This window comes from Haliaeetus albicilla, chromosome 20 (genome assembly GCF_947461875.1).
Source record: "Haliaeetus albicilla chromosome 20, bHalAlb1.1, whole genome shotgun sequence".
In the NCBI taxonomy this organism is placed as follows: domain Eukaryota; kingdom Metazoa; phylum Chordata; class Aves; order Accipitriformes; family Accipitridae; genus Haliaeetus; species Haliaeetus albicilla.
In genome coordinates this window covers 8531005-8548658 of record NC_091502.1, presented here as the reverse complement: position 1 = coordinate 8548658, position 17654 = coordinate 8531005, and the positions used below count along the sequence as shown (strand labels likewise).

The 17654-nt window shown below is 44.2% G+C and overlaps 1 protein-coding gene across 1 annotated transcript; it reads right to left on the bottom strand.

The window, feature by feature from the left end:
• Window positions 1-3059: 3059 nt before the first annotated feature.
• On the bottom strand, window positions 3060-9162 carry LOC104312014 (gap junction beta-2 protein). Its single transcript, XM_069808196.1, has 2 exons — window positions 8932-9162; window positions 3060-6502 (listed from the first exon to the last, which is right to left on the bottom strand). The coding sequence occupies exon 2, from the start codon at window positions 6478-6480 to the stop codon at window positions 5803-5805; it is 678 nt and encodes a 225-aa protein (XP_069664297.1). The 5' UTR covers window positions 6481-6502; window positions 8932-9162; the 3' UTR covers window positions 3060-5802.
• Window positions 9163-17654: the final 8492 nt, after the last annotated feature.

The following is a 17654-nucleotide window of genomic DNA, read 5'->3' as shown; positions in this document are numbered from 1 at the left end:
TTTCTCCAGCTGATAAATGGGCTTTTTGGGCAGATGGTGCCCCAAAGTATAGTCTAGATAAGGACTGTCAGGTGCTAACAAGAGTGGAAACATTGACAAACCTTTAATGCAAACCAGTAAGATATTTTTCCAAGTCAACAATGTTATTGACTCATGTTCCACTGATGATCTGCTATGAACTCCAGCTCTTCTCTACAAAACTTTCTTTGCTTCAGAACAGGTCTCCATCCTATAGTTCTGCAAGTGCTTAGTGTTTCACAATAGTAGCATTTAGTCCATCTTAACTTCTCAAACTGCTTTTGTTAAAGCATTTCTCCTGGTGATAAAGACCTTATTGAATTCTAAGCCTATCTTTCCATGTACCTGCAGCTCCTCCCAGCTGCATACAGTTTATCGCATTTGGTGGATCCTGACACTCTGACAATGAGTCATTAATAACTATTTTACTGGTGTACACAAAAGCTTTTATCATGGCATAGGCAGAAATTATTCCTGACAAATCCGTGTTGCAATGTCTCAGTCTTCTATCAGATAACAGTGAGATAATGATTTAGTCAGTTTGTTCCTCTGTGTCTGTGTGCACATGTATATGGGTAAGTGTATAGATTGGTTTTGTTTATTTGTTCTGGAGAGATTGTGGAGGCTATTTAAACTGTATATTAAACACTTAGTCCTTGGAAAGGGTGCAACACCTAGGGCAGGGACATGACTAACCATAAGCAGACATTACACTAATGATGCAACATAAAATAGGTTTGAAATCTTTACCACACAATAATTATAAAATATTTTTTCTGTCACCTGTTGCAATAATCTTAACAAACAACGCTTGATTAAACTATTCCGCTCCCTGTGAACATGACACGGTTGTCGCCTTTATCTTTCAGTTGGGGAAACTCGCAAACCATGAGATTTGTTGTTGACTCCATGTACTAGGACTGCTATAATACTTTAAAATCAAGTGAAAGAAGTCTTGTGACAAAAGAAATGTTGATAGTTGGATACCAAACAGGTAGCAAGTTTTCCAGTCATCCCGTCAAAAAAAGGTGCAGCATTCCTGCTAATGTGTGGATCACTTAGAGGTGTGGGAGGAATTTTTATGTGTTGTCTTAAAGATTGAAGCTCAGTAGAAAATTATCTGCAAAACACTTTTAAACCAAATTTCAGGATCCCAACTTAAAGAGTTTTAAGACTGCTATTGTGTTTCCCAGCTGACAAGCCTATATTACCATAATTGCCAAGACAACAGAAAAGATGCACCTTGCCTAACTAAGCAAGGAAGCCTGCCCAGCACAGCTTGTCCACTGAAAAACACCACCTGCTTCAGACCAGTGTGACTGCATTCACACACTACAGTATTTATTATCCTGGGTACTATGCCAGGCTATGAGTGAAATGCTGGTTCTTAGCAGCATGCACAATATACATTGCTGTTCAAAACATTCATCTACAACCTGCAGTGAATCATAGCTTAACTGTGTAAGTTCTCTAGCTTTTCACTCAAAACATATTTCCTTAAACCATATGTCATATTGATACCATATCACTCCTTTAGCAGAAAGGCTTATGCAAGGATCTGGCTACCTGGTGGTATTCTTGGAGAGGATATATTTTATTAGATGGCTTATTCAAATACAATGGATTGAGCATAGAGCAGGCAGATGTGAAACAATCATTGAGTTAGTGGCAGTGATTTAACAGGCAGAAAAAAAGGGGGAGGTATATGCAATTATGTGGCCAATTCTGAGGTTGAATTCTATGGTAGGACTGGGGGACCACCCATAGCAGGGACAAGCTGTGTTCTCAGAGGTGGAAAGTCAGAGCTGTGACTTGTTTCCTCAGCTGCACCTGCTGATTAAAGCTTGATACATTTCCAAACCTAGGTTATAAAGACTATTTTTTTGGTGGCTAGGAAGGCTTATAGAGAAAATACCCATGTCAGAGCTGGGCCAGCTTTACAGAAAAGAACTATATTCTGTAAAAGAAAATTATAATGACAAGCTGAGTTGGTCAGATGGGGAAAAAAGTATATGTTCCTCCTGAATTATCTTGAAGATCTTCATTACCATTAGTCTTAGCTCATTAAGCCTTAGATAGTTACCATTACTCTTACCACTGTCTACAAACAAGTTCAAATGACTGTATAGATAATAAGATGGTGAAAATTCAAATAAACCTGTAATTAACATCCAGGGTAGTGGCTGTCCTGAATATCAGGACAGGTGACCACAAAATACAGTGCAATTCTTTGAATGTGATTTTGTTGCCTGGTAAAACACATTAGCCTAAGTTGCAGAGAAGGGAATTATGATTGGGGGAAAAAAAAAAAAGAGATTAATTTTCACCAAGTTCAGTTTGTAGTAAAGTGCTCTTAGCTGTTGCTTATTTGCTGCAGTACACTTTTTACAAAATAAAGCAATTTTTAACAGTGTTGCTATTTTGAATTGAGCCTCCATGGTGCAGGAGTGCTCTTCTCTGTATGGACATCATTTGTCTTTTATATTCTTGCTGTCAGGCAGGAAATAACAGTACATTGGCTCTTAACTGTAAAACATCTGAAGTTTTTTTTTTTTTTTTGTCTAAGAAAACCTTTAATAAAGGTACTTTTATATCCAGAAGTCATAAACACAGATTTATACTCCTGATTTCCTTTTAAATCAGTCTTTCTGCCATGGGAGTTAGGTTTTTTTTCTCTAGGTAAGCCTACAAGTTAATAGTGAAGTTTGCTTCTCCTCCCTGCCCTACTCCTTTCTGACAAACATGTTTGTTGGTATGGTTTCAAGGTTTTGGATGAAAGTTTAGCTTGATGAAGTCAATGGTGACTTCTCCTGGTGATTTCAGTCAAGGTATAACTCTAGCCAGTTCCACTCCTACACTTCCCAGTTCTGATACCACACTGGCTACACAGGACAGTGAAGAATCAGTCTCTTTCACAGTCATGACATCGGATTTGCTGCTTCAGTTTTCAAGTCTTGCAATCTTCATTCTGAGAAGAGCCCAGGAACCAAGTGCCAAAAATGTAGGCATTTCTAGTATATTTCAGGAAAGAACACACACAATTCCAACACAGCATTGTATTTTAATCTGTATGAAATCCATTTGTAGGTCAACCACACAATGTAGCACATGTAGAAATAGGTGCAATTCCTATGCTCCTATGAAGTATCTGAACTTTTTTTCCCTACAAAGCAGCTATTTACTCAAATTTAATATACACAGAAAATAAATGTCAGAGATAGCAGATATCTCCTGGTAAAGCTATTACCACCTGATGCTGCAGCTCTGGATCAAAGCCCTCTCTTGACCACTTCCAGACATTTTCCCTATATCTATCTTTTTTCCCTGTGTGATAATCTAGTTGCAAAACTGCTAGCTGAAGATAACCTGATAGTGTTAGTGTTACCAGTTTTGGTGTGTTTCATTCCAAGTTCCAGTTAAACTCAAAGGCAGGCTGGGAAAACAAACTCTCTCCCCTATGGAGCTGGTTAAGTTATTTATCACCAGCCTTTTCCAGCTGCAGTTCTGCTAGTACAAGGCTGACTTAGGCAGCACATTTGACTTCTAGTAGGGGTCACATATGTGACCTTCCACTATCAGCTCATGAAGTCTGCAGGATAACAGGCAGTGTAACCAACTGAAAAACCAACTTGCAGCAGAAGGCTAAAATCCTTACAGTAGCCCTTGGCTATTAAATGTAGTATTGGTGCATACATATTCCATTATGGTAAATGGATTTTCATTAGACACCTTAGGTAATACAGAGCACATACAAGTAATACAGAAAACAGACACGGCAAGAATGCTTTAATTATAATTCCAGAAAAAAAAAAAAATCCTGTTGTTACAAAAGAAATGTAATACTAGAGCACTGGGAGTGTAGATAGTTTGTTCTCTTCGTACTTGTACACAGAACAATGCAAGAACTTTACTAAGCACAAACCTGATATGTGCCAAGCTTTGCTCTTTAGAGTTGAATTAAGGATGTTTTCACAGTCCAATTTTCCAGTTCAGCTCATTATCAATGACTTTATGTCTTTTTTTGTTCATACTTCTGAGGATGGCAGTTTTATGCTTTTCTTGCTCCCCACTTAGATGACAGATTTCCATCTGCAGTCAAGTTGTAACACTGGATGTAGCTCACAAGCAATGGGAGCCTGCTTATGCTCTGCTTCCAGTGCACAGTGAGGGGTCATGGGTCTTAATTCATGCAGCTTTGTTTACTCCAGCAGTGATAAACTTAAAGGTACAGTAAGAAATGGATGCAAATAGAGAAGCTGAGATAGCACTCATTCATTTGGGGGTAAAGCCAGTTATTAAAGCTAAGGAGAAATAGCCAGCTTTCTAGAAGTGGGTTCACTGGGCAGGCACTTGGGAGATAAACTGTGTTGCTCTATGTGCTGGTGTAGCTGCTTGTGACAGGCATAAAACACATTTTGAGACTACTTTGGAGAGACAAGACCAGACTGACTCACATAGTTCTTCAAGTTAGTAATAAACAATTCACAGCTCAGCAATGTGAACTTTAAGAAAAATATCAAATTACTCCTCATTTCTGATTGGGTCTCTTTGCTATTTTAGCTCTGCAAGCTGTCTGTAATTCCTGCTAGACCTACCGTAAGAAGGTGATTCAGTCTCACAGTGTGGATTGTCAGAGAGATTGGGAGTGGTTTGATGGACTCACTTGAAAGGTACCTCAGATACGGAGACGGTTTTATGAAGGAAAACTGTGCAGGTTGGATAGGAAAAAGGGACTAATGGAAGGAGCACTGTTAGGTGCAATCTACTGCATATCAAGCTGTAAGTTGAAGCACTTCTTTTGGATAACAAACAGAATGAAACAAGGCAAACTTTCTTGGCTTTTACTGAAAAAAAAACCAAACCAAAACCAAACCAAACTTTTAAAGGTACACAGCTGAAGGAGGCACAGCCAGGTGGTAAAGTCTCTTCATCAAATAAAATCTACTATACTGAGATTCTTCACAAAGTGTTGGGAGGAAAAGGAAGACAGTTGCATTGCCCTCACCGTCTCAAAGGTGACAATCTTTTCTTTCACCTGACCAAGAGAATGAAAAACCAAACTTCATTCCTCCCACTGCTGCAGGCCCTGTGAGTGGAGGGAGGCAGCACTGACCTAATGACATTCACAGGCAGTTGAGACTGGCCACCCCCAACCCTGTAGGAGATGCTCCTCAGTGCAGGTGAGGAGATAAAAAGATAAAAAACATTGCTGGTGCCCAGCAGAGCTGACAGCATGCATTGCCATAGAGTACTTGTGTTCCTAGGCCCTTTCCTTGCTCTTCAGAATACTTGGAGAATAGGACACCTGCTATTAACACAATCACCTCCCTGTCTTCTTCCTTTTAACAGGCCACAAGTTCCTCTGAAAAAACCTTCACCCTACTTTTGACCAAAACCCTTTGTTATTGGCTCACCTGTGAAGCTGACACAGTGTGTTTGTGATTCCTGGCCCTACTTTGGGCACTAGAGCCTTCCCTGGGCCTTCCCACTCCCAATTTTGAAAAGTGACTCTGTCCCAACAACAGGATCCCAGCAGTAAGCATACTTGGAAAAGCTGCTGCCAGAAGGCTGCTCTCTCTATTTGTGAATGCAGGAATACTGAATTAGCTCATGATCTTTAAAACCTGCCTCAGTGGCAGCTTCCCAGGGAGGCTAAAATTTTTAAAACATGAATGAAATTCATTTTTATCCTTTTCCTTGAGTGTGAAAATATTGCTGATTGTTTTCTGACACCTAAGAAAGTTTAAGGGAAATGGGGAGCTAGGAAATCCTGAAAGCAGGGAATTATTTTAAAACCGTTGTTTTCCTGGATTCTTTCATGCAAATTTTTATCACTAGGTAACACAACTCGGCCAGATTCAACATCATGCAGATTCCAGACACAGCAAGCATGAAAATAGTAAATGTGGTCTTCTCAGTGGGCCGAGACACAAAACAATCCACTGTGTTGGGGCAGGGCCATGCATTGCACTTCACTAAGCGAGGCATCTGGTACCCATCATACATGTAATAGAACACATACATGAAGACTGCTTCAAAGACAATCCTGAAGAAGATGCTGCTGGTGTATGTCCACCACAGGGGGCCTCGAATGTGAATCTTTTCATTTTTCAGCTCTTCAATATCAATTTTCTCACCATTTCTGAATCGCCTTTTCTTCTCATGCCTGGTGTAAGCTACATGCATTGCCACCAACAACGCAGGTGTGGAAACAAAGATCAGCTGCAGGGCCCAGAGTCTGATGTGAGAGATGGGGAAAAAGTGATCATAGCAAACATTTCTGCACCCAGGCTGAAGCGTGTTGCAGACAAAATCTTGTTGTTCATCTCCCCAGACTCTCTCTGCAGCCACAACCAGGATCATGATACGGAAGATGAACAGGACTGTGAGCCATATCTTCCCGATACTGGTTGAGTGTTTATTTACGCCTCCTAAAACGGCCTGCAGACTTCCCCAGTCCATCTTCTTTTCTGTGTCCTTTTACCTGCAGGATGACATAATACACCAAATGGTCACTTTTCAGAGGGTGAAAAATCAGATCTAGACCTTCTACAAACGAGAGGACTTCCTAGGACTCACTTAAAAATCATATGCAAATGCAAGTCACTTTCATTAGTGTCACTCATAAGTTTAGTGATTCAAACAGCTTATTAAACTCTCTCCTTCCTTGTATTTATGATGGGACAAGCATACCTTGGTATATTTCTCAACAAGGCTTTGGGCAGGAAACAAGTTACATCTTCAAGTACATTTCCTCCATGCATCCTCTATGCCCTCCTTCCCTTTCTTGAGATATTCCCCTTTCTGTGGTTGACTGTCATCAGTGTTTTGCCTCTCAATGTATTTCCCAAAGCAACAGAAATTACTGTCACTGCACAAGTTAAGGCCACATCTGGACAAAGTAGAGACTTCTCTAGTAGTTTTCACAGGATTTCTTTGCCAACACCACAGCCCTAAAAGGCTAGGCTGGTGCTTTCTTTGCCTCCAAAGTAAGTACTACTTGGCCTTCTTCAGCAGAAGCCCTCACTCCACCCAAACACCTCCAGCAGGCCTCCAAGACTTTCTGCTGTAGCTCAGACATGGCCCTTCATCTCACAAGTATAGCATTTGGTTTTGCCAACACTGCTGAGAAGCCTCAAGCCGGCTCTGTCGGGGCTGCATGCATATATAGCACAAATCAACAGGCAAAGGAAGATACCACAGAGCCTGCCCTTCCACATTCATTGCTATCTCATCCAAAAAGGAGGCAAGCAGAGCCATAGAGTTGAGAGGAAAAAGCCCTCAAAGAGTTTATGTTGATTTTCTAGATGCTATCACACCCCAGCAGAATAAGTAGGAGGTCAAACTTCAGAGAAGCTCCATTTCAGCTTTCCTCCTTTCCTCCTACTCTTTAAGACTAAAATCCACACCCTTTACCCCTTTGAAAGTTAAACATAAGTTTTGCTGAAGTCAGAATTCAGTCTCAGGGCTCAGCTTTCACTGATCACAGCCATTTGGAAACTATCACCAAATCGGACAAAACACTTCGAAACCAGAGCTGGGAACTTGCATAGCTGGTCCATCATCTTTCAATGCTGGGGCTCAGCTTTGCTATGTGGGAGGACCACACTGGCCATGGATAAGAGCTCCGTCACCTCTTGGTGCTGGCTGTGTGCTGTGGGGAGAGCCTGGTACCTTCCAACACCACACTGGTCAAAGTTTTCAAAATCTCTGATTCTCACATAACAGAGGAAAAAAAAAAAAAATCATTTCTCTACCCTGGTGTAGTTACAACACAACTAAAGGACTAACGTGCCCCAGCACATACCCTTGGTACAAGGGCCTAGCTTGTACAGACAAGCCTTGAGGCAAGAGGGAGAGGTCAGATTCACCGTGATGAGGAAAGGTGAAATTGGGTAAGATGAGAAAAAAAAGCTTTGAGAAGGTGGCTGGAATTCCTTGGACTTCTCATGTTTTGTCTCTGCTGAAACTGGCAGCATTTTACACAACTTTTTACACTGACCTAAACTCTAGGATACGATCAGATTATCTGCATCTTTCTGTTAAGAATTTCCTCAATGTCTGTTGCATAGTCATTAAAACAAAGTCAATGAAAATGTGACAAGAGGCTAATCAGGACTGAAGGAAAGTATTTGAAGTGTATATCCCAGTGGGATGAACAACCTGGGTTCCAAGTGCAGTCTCACACTGCAGTTCTGAACCAGTGCTGCCAGTTTGGGGGGAAAACCCAACGTTTCTCCGTGCTCATCTGCCACTGCAGAAACACTGAAACTGACTGTGGGGACCGAGTGAATCCACCGGGACACTCACCCTGCCAACCAAGACATCCTTTTATTGGAAACCACTCGAAGTCCCCACTTTGCGGTCACAGGCTGGACGCCCTGAGGCGGCTCCCAGCCCACCCCTCCCTCCGCCCCGAGCTTTGCTCCCCTCAACTGCGGAGCGCCCGGAGCGCTGGGGCGGACGCGGCGCCCGCAGCGGGAAACGCCACGGGCCGATCGCAATCGGCTCCTGGCCGTAGACACCCATTTGCCAACGCCAGTTCTGGCTTTGAGGCCCGACGGCTCTTCCCAGAGCCGGCTGAGCTGCTGCGGCAGCCCCCCCCGGCTCGCTGCCGCCCCGACCCGCAGCCCCGCCGCCTCGGCCAGTCCGGAGCTGGGGGCAGGCAGCCCCAAGCCCAGCACGGCCGCCTCGCCGACAGGCAACCGGGGCACGGGGGCGCGGCGTGACTACCCCCGCCTCGCAACTCCCCCCTCCCCTTCCACTGCCTGCGGCCGCCCCCGACCCCAGCCCCGCCGGGGACGCCCCCCGGCCCGGGCTCCAGGCCGGCACACTACACATATCCCGACCCGCTGCGGGAGCGCGCAGCCTAATCCACCGCTCCGGCACACGGCAGCCGCTCCGGACCCTCACCTGGCACGGCTCGGCAGGGCGACGGGACGCGACCGGCGCGCCGCGCTGCTCCGCGCTGCTCCGCTCCCGGGTCCGGGTCCGGGTCTGGGTCCGGCGGTGCCTGCGGAGCGGCCGGTCCCAGCCTCGCCGCCCCGGAGCTTTAAGGTCCCTCCCCGTTCACCTGCCGCCGCTTTTAACCCGCCCCTCGCCCGCCTCTGTCCGCGCCCGGCTCCTCGGGCCGTCTGTGGAGGCGGCGGGGATGGGCGCCCGGGGCGGGGCCGGGGCCGGGGCCGGGGCCGGGGCCGGGGCCGGGTGTGGGCCGCCCGTCCCCGCCGCGGGGCAGGACCGAGGGGTTGAGCGGGGGCCGCCGGCCAGTCCCGGCGCGGGGCGGGAGCTGCTGGGGACGGATCGGGGATCCGACAGCCCCCGGTTGCCCCCCCGGGGGGGGGAGCGCCCTCGGGGTCGTCCGGGACGTCCCTGCCCAGAGCCCTGCCGAGGGACGAGCATCGGGCAGAGGGGGCTCCGTACCCTGCAAACGCGGCCCTGCGCCGGGACTGATTCCCAAGTGTTAGCAGAAAAAAAACATGTCCCGGAGGGAAATCCAGTCCTGTGGGACCCTCCGAAACTGCCCCAGTGCCGTGGCAGGCCGAGGAAATCGTCACCGTGGGCTAATTCGGACAACGGTCAGACAAAATGCAGCTCCCGGAGGCTTTCTTGAAGGGTGCTGCAGGGCTGGAGAAAGAAACCGCAGAGACCTTAGATGCTTGGAATTTGGAACCAAGTAACAGATAAACTAACTGCTAATTTGGTATTAACAAATAGAATGATCTCGGTAGCCAGATGCAGGCATAACAAGGGCAGCAGGCAGCTATGGGCAGGACAGAAGTAAGGCTCAGGGTTGTTTTCCCTTTGAAATCTTGTGGGCTTTCTTACAGCTGTAAGAAACCTTTCTGGTGTCCTCACTACTGTGCACAACCTTGATTTCACTGATAAAGTTGGTTTTATGAGAGAAAAATAATGTAGCAGAAAGTATAAAGAGTGAATCGAAGAAGAGTTACTTGCCTTGTGAAAAGTCACTAGGCGTTACTTTTCTGGAGCTTTGAGCTCTGTTATTGACAATAAAAAAATTTAAAAGGCCTCTTATAGTGTCCTTTAAACCCCCATCTTTAAGGAAAGCTTCTGAGGATGGAGGCCATGGCCAGCCAGGCATGAATTAGTTGGATCAGCACTGCAGCCCTTACCTTGGACTTTGATTGTAAAGTATTGCTGTCAGGCTCAGGTCTGCGTCACACGGTCTGCGCTTCACTCAAAACATCCAACCAAGAATGACTTCTATTAAATGACACTCGATTACAACACAGTAAAGAGTCTTTGCTTTTTAAAACACTGTGACCAAAAATCCGACCAAAAAAGGATGCTGTGTTAAAGAAGGTGTGTAGGAAAGCTAGGTGGTGAAATGTTATGCATATGACTTGTGAGATAATAAAAACTTGTCGAAGTATATAAAGTACTGCTGGAAATGGTGTGTTTGCATCTGTATATTGAAGTAAAAATCTGTCCTGTATGTTGCACTTAGTAGTGAGCTTGGTTTTGTGAGGCATGTCTAGGAGTAGAAATGCTTTCATCAGTAGGGATTTAAATAAAAATTAAGCTTGATCTAGTAATTTGTGTAGATAACAATTACAAGAAACTAGAACTTGCGTGTGTATCTTAAAAATGGCCGTGTGAATTTGGTTTTGCTCTCAGAGGTTTAGAAAATGAAGTCAGATATGTAAGAACTTTAAATAATCTAAGAAGAAATGTCTGGAAGAATCAATTATGTTTTATAAAATAATACCCAAGTTTGATGGTGGTAAAGGTAAATGCTTGAAAGAAATCCACAGCTCCTGTTGCTCAGTACTGCCACAGCAGTTTTCATTTACAACCAAACAAAATCTGTGGTAAAACTGAGTGCTACCTTTACTTTCCTTCATTTTTGTTTGCTTGCTTCTATGTATGAGGAAGTATGTAATGCTTTATTTGGAAAGGAGAGGGGAATCCTGGCAAGGAATTCTGACAGAGCACAAATCCAGGGGTGCAGGCTTATTGGCTATGCTTTGCTTAACTCCTGGCTAGTTGGTAGGAGGTACGAGAGCCAAGTATTAACAACTCTGGCATCTGTGAAGCTTCAGCTGTAAGGAAGGGTTATTCTGGTAGCATTCAAAGTGATGAATGTTACAAAGTGTGTGTACATGTACAAAACATTGATTTTGTGGATTGTAAAGTAATGTGAAAATAAAAGCTTCATAAAAATAAGAAAATAAATACCATTGTAACTTTCTCAACACAGAAACAGTTTTTAGCTTATTTCAAGATAGCAGAAATCTTGGCATCATCTTCCAGTAATGTCTTACGGCTTTCCAAAGGCTGTGACTGCACCTCTTCATTCAACAGCCCAAGGTGCCTCCAGAGGCTCTGTCTGGATCTATACTTTTAATAGTCTTTGCTTCACTCTCTGGCATTGCTTTGTCGAACCATGTTTTGATGTCATCTGTATCTGGATTATATAAATATTTAATATTTATCCTATATATATATCAAAATCCACAAGATCCTGGAGTAATTAACTCAATAGCTTAACTATGTGTGGTGAAAAAAAAAAAATTGTTTCACTTACTGAAAACCTGCTCTTATATAATTTCATGGGACATTCCTGAGTCCTCACCATTGGGAGTAATAGCTAATTGTCTTTCCCTGTTCATCTCCTCCATGAATGCATAAACTTCTGTCATATCCTCTCTCCATCTTTTTTATTTTGTGCTGAAAGGCCTAATAGTTGAATCCGTGCCATGCAGGAGCTATTATATATTTTCATTATCCTCATCGCAACTTTTAATGCCTTTTTTACAAGAGCAGTCCGAGTACCTGCACAGTTTATATACGCACAGAGCAATGCTTCCTGTTGTATTCTCCATCATTTTCTAGTAATTCCTATTTACTTGTTTTCATTTTTCAGACAACTCAAAGCAACGAAATGACTTTTTCATAGTCATACCAAGATTATTTCCTAAGTGTTTCTAGAAACAAGAACAGTGTCTCCTGGGGTACATATGTGCCCATATCATTGAACCAGTGTACTTTGGATTAATTTTCTCATTGTATCTTAGTTTGCACCAGCAGACACCGAGGTTCATTTGCCATTTTACTACCCAGTTACTCACACTGGATAAGACCTTTTGCTATTCCTCATAGGCAGGTTTAGTTTTGACTACCATGAAGCATGACTTTTATAATGTGCTATTCACCAGCATTTTGATTTTTGCTAATTCATATGTGTAGCAACCTCTTTATTCATCATTTTTGCTTAAAATGAGGCTCTTCCAACATCTAGCAGCTTACTTGCTACTTGCCATGCACAGTTACTGTTAATCAACTGGAAATGCAGCTATAGACTCAGATCATACTTTGGTAATAGTTTTCATTTCTTTGAGGCTGAGCTAAATATGTGTTACATCTGACATTTTTGCACTAACATCAGCAATAAAAGCACCTCCCCAGTTCAACTCAGCATGCGTAACCAGTTTGTCTCTGCATTTACTTTTCAAACACTTGTTTTAGTCATACTAAGACCAAAAATACCATACCTGTTTAGCCTTTGAGCAAACCACTTCGTCTCCTTCAATATCTTTACACGTGTATTAGTGTCTGAAATAGGTACCCAGCCAATATTTTCATATTCACTTTAATTGCCCTCACAGCCTTTAAAAATTAAGCCTTTGCATTTTATACAACAGTGCCTAAAGTGTTGTTGGCAAGGTCTGGCTAATACAGACACAGGGTCGTAGGAGCTCAAATCCATAAAGCCGTAGCTTCCATGTCTACTACACAACGCTGAATTCTTAAAGCTTACACAGCCTCTGTGTGCGGTACACTCTGCCTCCTCCCTTCCCACACAGAAGAAATGGGCTCGTGTAATTTTCAAGGAACATTTTCTTTACAAAGAACAAACTTTTATTGTTTGACATAATTACTTTGTTTGCTACTTCATCATCTTTCAGCTTTTTAAACAGGATACTGTTAATTTGATAAAAATACCACTGTGGTTAAGTGCTGTAGGAGGAAGATCAGGGAATGGGAGGGTGGTCTGAGTGTGAAAACAGCACTCGGTGTGCTTTTTAAACCCAACTTAATGTTAAGGGCTGCAAAGATCCTGGTTTGTATGTGTTGCTGCAGGTCACTCCCACCACAGACATCGATCCCATAATCCTTACAGTCTCGAAAAGCTTCTCTGTCAGGCAAAGCTTAAGACCACTGAAAAAAAGAAGCCAGTGCATAAGACATCAACCCTTTTTTATGTTCACTGCCCAGTTCAAATAATTCAGGAGGTTCCTGGAGAGAGCCACAGCACCTAGTCTTCTACCAGACAGTTCCTCAAAATTATTCTCCAAAGTTACTCCACAAGAGAGTGTGGGCCCTGTCTTTTCTGTTGGTGAAATCTTGGCTGTGGGGGTTAGAAAGGAGGTTTAACAGGTTTCATCATTTCATCCAGCTGTAAAAAAAAAATAAAATAAATAAACCCAACAGCGTGACACTTTAAAGTGACACTTAAAATGACACTTTAAAGTATCAGTAGCTGCCTGCTCCCTTGTTGTGCTCCCCTGTGGCAACCAGAATTTACTTTGTTAGTGGCTGTTTGCCTCTTCTGCCTAATTCGAACTGAGTAGCATGGTTCCCTCCACTTCCCCGGTCCTTTGTCCAAGCCCTGCAGCTCCAGAGACACCTTCCCAGGACTGCTGCCTGTTCCCCCGGGGGGGTCCTGGCTGGCCGTGCCCGCTGCCGCCCGCCGGCCTCGCAGCTCGGGGGTCTCCCCCGCCCAGGCACCGGCAAAGGGGAATTTACAAAGGAGGGTCGTGATTTTCTTTGCTTCTGGGAAGGCGCTTTCCGCTGCCCCTCAGAAACAATCTCCCCTAGAGGAGAGGGGGTGCAGGGAACAGGCCAGAGCTAGGGGCAGACCTTCCTTGTGACTAATTCCCACCCTTTGTCATGCATATGCTGTGTCTGTAAATGCAGTATTAGAGTTCAGGCAAAGTTTTCTCAGGTTTGCCAAGAACACTTTAATCTTTGATGCTTATCTGAGGAGGTTTTGTTCTTCTGTATCTCTCGGAGCACACAGAGCATAGAAGAAACCCACATCAGTTTACTTATTCACAGATAAGAATGGGAAGAAGCCAATGAGAGAAATTGGTGGCAAACGCTGGAGCCTGGGGAGAGAAATTGCTGAAGGCGGTATTGATGGTGCAGCCATAAAGGCTGCAAAGTACAAAGGGTAGTGCCAGTGAAGCCTGAGGAGAGGCTGGATGCCAACAGTGGGAGAAGGACTGATTCTGTACACCCCACGGAGGGAAGGGGAAGACGTGGGAGGGGAGTGTTGGAATGAAAATTTCTGCTGTGTGTCGCTGGACTCAGTGACAGGAGCTCAAGGGGAGTGGAGGTGAGAGCAGGCAGCATCCTCCATGGAAAGTGGTCTGGATTCACATGTTTTGCATTGTTTTAATTCAGTCCGAAAAAAGTACATTCCTTCGCTCCTTTTGTCAATATTCAAATCTCTGACTACGTGACTAATCCAGCAGAGTTTGCTGAGGTCTCAAGTGCAAGTCCTGAATCAGATTAAAAACAAGAATAGGATGATTCAGTAACGACCTGATTGCACCTATGTATGCATCATATTAACCAAGTCATTTACTGAATGCAAATATATAATGGGAGACATTTCCTCTTGCTAAACTAACCAGAGACAAAGGAGTTGAACTGGGTTTGGGAAGGAAGAGTCATGAGGAACTAAGGGATGCAGTTAAAATCTCATACTGGTAAAAAAAAAACAAAAAACAAAAACAAAAACAAAAAAAAACCAAACGCAAAGCAGTGGCTATTACAAAGAGCTTTCCAGGCAGAAGCTACAGTCGAGCCCACACCAACATGTTCCACCAAGAGATGTGTGCTGGATTACAGCTATGACCTGGAGATCCTGTGTCTGTGTGGCACTCTCAGTCAGCTGCAGCCCCAGGGCCCTTTGGGTGGCACCCCCATGTCCAGTGCTACTCCCTGGAGCCATGTCCCTGGAACACACTTGTGAAGCCACATGAGATGCATCTGGGCAGTGTCCCAGGAAATAAGGAAAAGTCAAATTCTCAAATGCCCACCGTTTGGGTTTTGATTCCCTAGGTATTGTGCACTCTCCATTTTTAGACTTTTTTTCCTGGCAATTCAACTACCTGTCAAACTGCACCTGTCACTCATCCTATCAGAAGGCTCCTTCGCATGTTGAAGCCAAGCAGCTCTTTCTTTACATGTGGTTATTCAAGAACGAGGGCTCCATTGCCAGTGAGTGGTGAAGATAATTTAGAACTCTGCAAGGGGGTTATGCACATAATTTAGAGAATGCTCCAAACCTGCTGACTTTTGGTGGCCGTCTATAGTCAGTGGAGCACATTAAAGAAGAGCACGGTGTGACAGGGTGAGATAGTGATGCTGATTGGGGAAAATCTACAGCACCCGCGGATCTCTTGGGTGCTGAAGCACACAAAGCTACGTGCAAAGCTGGCACTAGTGCCCCGGTGCAGAGACAACATCAGGAGAGCTCCTGTCATGCCAGAAAACCAAGCAGGCAGCTGCATGCTTGAGCTTGACTGCTGTTAGTCAATGGGCAACAATTTGGAGTTGGAAAGTCAACAGGAATTATGCAAGACTGTGAGGCTCTGCATTGTACAGGAAATAATAAAGGAAGCTGAAGTAGGCTTTCAGGAAGACTTGTTTGGCCAAGGGCCACTGAGTCTGTAATAAAAAAGAGTATATTCCCAGATTATACGTGTGCTGGGAAGGTAAACGGGAGCCTGCCACATAAAGTAACAGAGGTTGCACTGGGAAACTACAAGCCACGTGCACTTCAAAGGACATGAAATAGGTGAGGTAGCAGTATCTGCCCAGATCCACTCCTCTTTGGGAGTAGTGCTTTTTGAGTGATGGCTATGGTTCATCAATGTCTATGCTGGACACCAAACAGCATTAAGGAAGGATTCAGATACCATCTATTCACTGATGTTCCACAAACTTGAAAAGATACCAGTGATGATCTATACGTTACCTCATACTTAAGAGGGAAGTGTTACCAGCAGAGTGGGGAGTGAAGTCAGCTTGCTGGAATGATTCTGCTGACCTGAAACAACCAGACACAAAAACAAATACCAAAGTACAGAAAAATGCTGTTGAGCTGAGGGCAGCTGCCTTTGTCAGAGGAAGGCAGATCCTGCTTCGCTGGGGTTTGGGAGAGGTGGGGCTGGACTACAGCACGGTATGGCTGCTTGGAAGGACTCTTCAGAGTTCTCTAGAATATGCAAACCCCAGGCTAGTAGCGTGACTGTCAGATAGTATTTGATATGTAAAACCTGACAAATAAACACACAAGTAAAAACAGAGGAAATACTAGACACCTTGCTAACATAGTTTAAAAATAAACAAATGCACTTTTTACTAAAATAATTCTTTTGCCGTTGACTAAAATGTTCATGGGCCAGTAAGTGTGACCCTTTTCATGCCCAAATTCTTCTGGTTTTGCTATGTTCCTTTGCTGCATTTCTACAGGTAATAAACAAATGTTCAGTATAACTAGATGGACTTTTAATGTTTAAGGGCTAGGTAGTGATCAATGCTTATGATTTATGACCTCCACTGATAAATTTGGTCTACAATTGGAGATAACGGCTAGGGACTGAACCAGCAGTTCATGAAAAGAATCAGTAATTTATGACAGTATAAATCATTGTGAACAGCCACAGGAAGGGTGAAGTGATTGTTGCTTTGTATTCACTGAAGTTTCATAGCGCTTGTCTGTAACAAGTTGGAAAGGGATAAGGATGTTGGCTCTTCCCTGGCTTTGTGCAATAAGAGGTGGAGAACACTTTGAACATGGCAGTATCCTTGGGGTACAAAGGCTGCTGGTGAAGAAATCCCTGGAACTCTTTCCCCAGTAGTCTGAATTGTCTGTCTGCTATTTTAGGCTCTTCCTGACATCCTTATGAACTTTACATTTGTGCTTCGCTGTCCTGACTTTCCTAATAGCGCCTTTTGCTTGCCTGAAGGACAGTGTCTTTTCAGCCCTGTCACTCTCCCCAGTCTTTTTGTCAGCAGCTGCCACAGGCTGGAAAAACTGAAAACTTGTCTCATTTCTGTGTTTCTTCTTGCTGAGGACCAAGAAGTCTCTGGTGTGCAGAATACTCCCAGAGAGAAGAAAGGTTGTTCCTTGGGCCTGACTTGGACAGTGGAAGGTGACTTCCAAGCTCCTTGGGGAGACAGTTGTATTGGCTGATTTGAAAGGAAAAGATAAGCTGCAGACTGCCAGGATGTTCCCTGAAAGATCTCTCCAGGATTTCCATGCAGCTGCCAGGTGCTTTTCAGCTGCACAGAACCAGGGAAAGGAGCTCAGGAGGTTACCGAGTCTCCACTTAGACTGAATCAGCTGGACATGAACCAAGCCAAAGGGACCAGATCATTCAGGAGCGTAGCAGTAATTACTGCTAAATTAATATATGGAAGGAGTCCTTGATTTCTGGCTCCAAAGGGTGGTGGAGCCCCAAGGAAGGTAATGTTCCAGGTACCAACATTGCTCGACCTTGCTTGTCATCATGCTGCTAATGGCAGAAGTCCCAGTAGAGCCCATTGCAGAGATCTGTGGGAAGGGATTCTGTAGACACAGAAGAAAGACAGCCATC